The sequence below is a fragment of the Salvia splendens genome, unplaced genomic scaffold (genome assembly GCF_004379255.2).
Source record: "Salvia splendens isolate huo1 unplaced genomic scaffold, SspV2 ctg550, whole genome shotgun sequence".
Lineage (NCBI taxonomy): Eukaryota > Viridiplantae > Streptophyta > Magnoliopsida > Lamiales > Lamiaceae > Salvia > Salvia splendens.
Genome location: NW_024599208.1, coordinates 3879 through 8104, shown reverse-complemented (window position 1 = coordinate 8104; position 4226 = coordinate 3879). Strand labels below are relative to the sequence as shown.

The following is a 4226-nucleotide window of genomic DNA, read 5'->3' as shown; positions in this document are numbered from 1 at the left end:
TGATCCAAGCTATTTTGTTATCTCGTTCTTCATAACAAAAAAAAATTAAAGTACGGGAAAATCGTACAACTTATATTTGGTGTTGTTCCAAATATAATTCCTTCAACCATTCCTCGATTTATGCACGTCGTCTTCCATAAGAAAATATTCATCTCCACGTATTTCATTCGTCATGCTAAATATAGCAATATCGTCGTCATTCTTTCATAAAAAGTACGGGCGCTACAAGCGACCACTACCATCTCTACTCCAAGTTCCTGGAGATGGTTGTGCCTCTAATCAAGGAAGAGAGGATCACATACGTCGAAGACATAGCCGAAGGCATTGAAAGCGCGCCTGGGGCTCTCTCTGGCTTATACTCCGGTCGCAACGTAGGGAAGCTGTTGGTGGTGGTTGCTCGTGAGTAATTCTGTTTTTACCATCGGAAACAAGGAAGGACTTAAATAAGGCTATAATCATGAATTATAAATATATGATCATGAATTTGATGTACTGTTATTAATTTAAACAGGTAGCACCTCTAATCCTCCATTTCTTATTTATCTCTTCTCTTCACTATTCATGGCTCTCATTATTTCATTTTCTATTTAATATATTTATTATAAAACTTAGTCAAAATACGAGATTTCTGAATTTTAACTTCCATAGACGTCTCTGGTAGGGTTGTCAATCGGGTCGGCCCAGCGGGTTTCAGGCCAACCTTGCCCCTGAGTTATGGGTCACTCAGGTGCGGGTTAATCAAGTACTGGTTTTTTTCAGGTTATAGAAGTTCAACCCTAACCCTAAAAACTCGGGTTTCGGGCTAGCCCAACGGGTTAATCGGTTTGCTACCGATAAATTTAATCAATCAAATAATGTTGAAAATTAGTTATATTTATAAAATGTAAAACATTTAATAAAATTGAATTTGAGATATATGCTTAAATTCAAACATAAACACGATTAAATACTATTGAGATTTATGCAAAATAAAACATAAACATCAAGAAATTTCAAAGCATATTTTAGAATTTTAAATGTTTTTCTTAGTGAATTTGAAGTTTCCAATTTATTTTATCTATTATTATATTAATAAAATTTAGTATATAATTTATATATTTAATATAAAATTGAAAGTTATTTTTTTAGTTATCTATATTATAAAATAATCAATGAAGTGTTGAATTAGGAGTCAAACAAATCGGGCCAACCCTAATTTTACCCCCGGTGAAGCGCAATTATATTGACTCTTTTGCCCCCCGGTGAGGTCCGTGTTTTCCCTTTTCCTTCACCAAAAAGGCACCGTTGGGAATATTCCGTTTGATTTATGAGGCTTTCAGAATAAAATCTGATTCCTTTATCAAACCCTTCACGTAGTCTTTCGATACAATCTGCGTGTTTCCCTCCATTTTTCATTATGTGTTTTGTTTTGTTTATATTCTAAATTGAAGTGATCTTGACATATAATATCATGAAATTTTCCAAGTATTAGTTTTTCCCAAGAACATTAAAAATAGTCTAAATTATCACAAACTTTACATTTTATTGTTATTTCACAACTCGGCACAAATATGATATTTTCAGAAAAAATCTTATTATACGTGGGCAACCGTGAAGTGTTTATAATATTTTAGATAAACATTGAAAAGCTACAATGAAAATCACAATGATTTAGTAAGTGCCAAGTAAGATAAAAAATGCTTGGAAGTTGGTTGGATATGGTGATTGACCTGCCATGGGAAATAGTAGTACTAACAAACAAATTAAGTGTAAAGTTTGTTATATTTTAAACCATTTTTTAAGTTATTGGGAAATACTAAATCTTGGCCTAATTTCGATGATTTTTGAGACCGACATCCCTTTATAAAACAATATGTGTTGGAAAAAAATTGCTTCCTATTATGTGTTGAAAATTTGGAAGTGCAATAAATTGAAAGGAATAATTTTCTTTAACCAAGCGTGAAATACGTTTATTTTTAGATGTGTGGGGATGGTCCGAGGAGTACTATAAAATTGACCATGCTTGTGAAAAATAAATGTTGGATTTATAGCAGCAGACCTTGAATAACAAAATGACTGCGTAGGAGTAATACTAATATAATACTAGTACAATAAATATCAATAATTGATCAACCATTGCCGGCGGATTCAGAATATAAATTGGATAGGAAATTTGTGTTCTCAACTTATCTTAGAGTACTTTAATGAGAGATAAAATTTTGATTCATAATTATAATGTTAGTTTAAAAATACATAATACATCATTAAGGGACGTCGTTGAAGTCTTTTTGACACATGTTCCTCGATAAGAATGCAACATATAACGTTTAGAAGACTGTGATATTTTAGTTTAATTTAAGCCCATATAATGGTGGTTGAAAGATGATAAAACTATACTATTATACAAAATTTCAACATGGAAATATTAATTTTAAAATATTATAATTCAAGAATAATAAATTATTGTGTATCTAACAACATCTCCTGCTGTGACTGAATGCAAAGTATGAGATCGAAATGTGAACTATTCAGTGGCATTACTTTCACTCAAATTCAAAAGTTCTATCCCTTTGACTAGTGTATTCAAGCGTCGATTTCTCTTGACTAGGTCATCGAGAATTTTTTTTAATGAATTAAATAATTTTAAGCAAAGAAAATTTCAATGTTGCCTTTGATTTATTCTTCAAAGTAGAAAAAAGAAGTTTCATCTCTTAGTTTCTAGTTTCTAACATGTATAAAAATGGTAATTCTTTATTGAAGCTAACATAAATTATTTTAGATATAAATTAATACACAAATCAATCGTCACCGTCCATTAAATCAAGATCGATAGGACCAAATTGATCAATCACGAGCCACAAGAACAACTTGCTTTCCCACTTTGCGACCAGAAAAGTGTCCAACCAAAGCAGCTGGCACAGCCTCAATTCCTTCAACAATGAAGTAGTCGAAGACGACGAATCCTTGCATTCGGATTTTCTTTACGATCACATACATCAAGTTGTGTGTCATGTCTGGCTCCTCCTTGTCATACTGCGAGATCGTCCCACAGACGGTGATGCGACCGTGGGGTCTAATGTTCAGGAGCACCGAATCGAGCATTTTGCCTCCTACATTTTCGAAATATATGTCGATCCATTCGGGGAAGTACCTAAATAGTTGTGATTAATTTCATACACTTATTAGAGATAACAAAGTACGGGTCGGGGTTGTGCTCGTTAGACCGAAAGGGAAATTTTGATCATAAATATATGTTTTTTGTTTATTTATGTGACTAGCTAGGGCCATATGGGCTATATGTATATATATCTTTGGATTGGACCGGCCCGACCCGACCCAATATCTTGTTGGCCCATAATCTATATGGTCAGATCAGTTAATTATATATGTAAAAGAAATTAATTAATTTTGTCACTTTATATGTATACCTCTTTATGGCTTCATTCAGGTACGATTCTTCATTGTAGTTGAATGCATCAACAAACCCCAATATGTTCTTCAAAAGGTCAACCTTGAACAAAGTAATATATATAATTAAATTAACTCTAAAAAATATAAAGTAATTACAACCCCAAAAAGAAAATTGCTGCTTCAGTATTAAGATAATTGCTGAGGTTATTTTTATTAATATTTTTTATTAAAGATAATGCTTATTTAATATTTAAACCTTGAATTAGAGTTGACTTTTGACTGTAGGTTATTTATGTTAATTATTACTATTATATTCCATATACATTTAATCACCAACAAATTATGCAAATTCAAATTGAAAAAAGAAGTTGGTGAATGGATTTTTATAAATTAATTTAAAAGAATAGTTAAAAGACATTATGTTGTGATCCTGCGCTTCCAACGACATAACACCTAAATAGCTTAGCAAATTGGCCAACAAGCTAACCTACAACTCCTGATGCAGCCGATATAAAGACGAGTTCACCCTTTTTTAAAGAGCAAATCTCGTAAAATCCAACATATGCAGTGATACCGGCCATACCTTCACAAAATGATCGTCAAAATATGCAGTGATAGACGCAGAAAATTTCATTTAAAGATTATTACTTAAGTCTAATACTTTTGTTAGCGATGCGTGTATGATGTGGTTATGTGTTATTATTGTTAACATTTTAAAACACGTATTGATTTATTCTGATTTTGCTTCCGATTAAGATTTTGAGTTTAAAATGGTTTGATATAATTTTATAACCATAATTCAACCAATGAATTATTTAACTATAAAATTTAACATT

General features: G+C 31.8%; 1 protein-coding gene across 1 annotated transcript; it reads right to left on the bottom strand.

Moving 5' to 3' along the window:
- Window positions 1-2823: 2823 nt before the first annotated feature.
- On the bottom strand, window positions 2824-3971 carry LOC121790568 (2-alkenal reductase (NADP(+)-dependent)-like). Its single transcript, XM_042188758.1, has 3 exons — window positions 3882-3971; window positions 3408-3490; window positions 2824-3130 (listed from the first exon to the last, which is right to left on the bottom strand). Exons 1-3 carry the CDS (start codon window positions 3969-3971, stop codon window positions 2824-2826), a joined length of 480 nt encoding a protein of 159 aa, XP_042044692.1.
- Window positions 3972-4226: the final 255 nt, after the last annotated feature.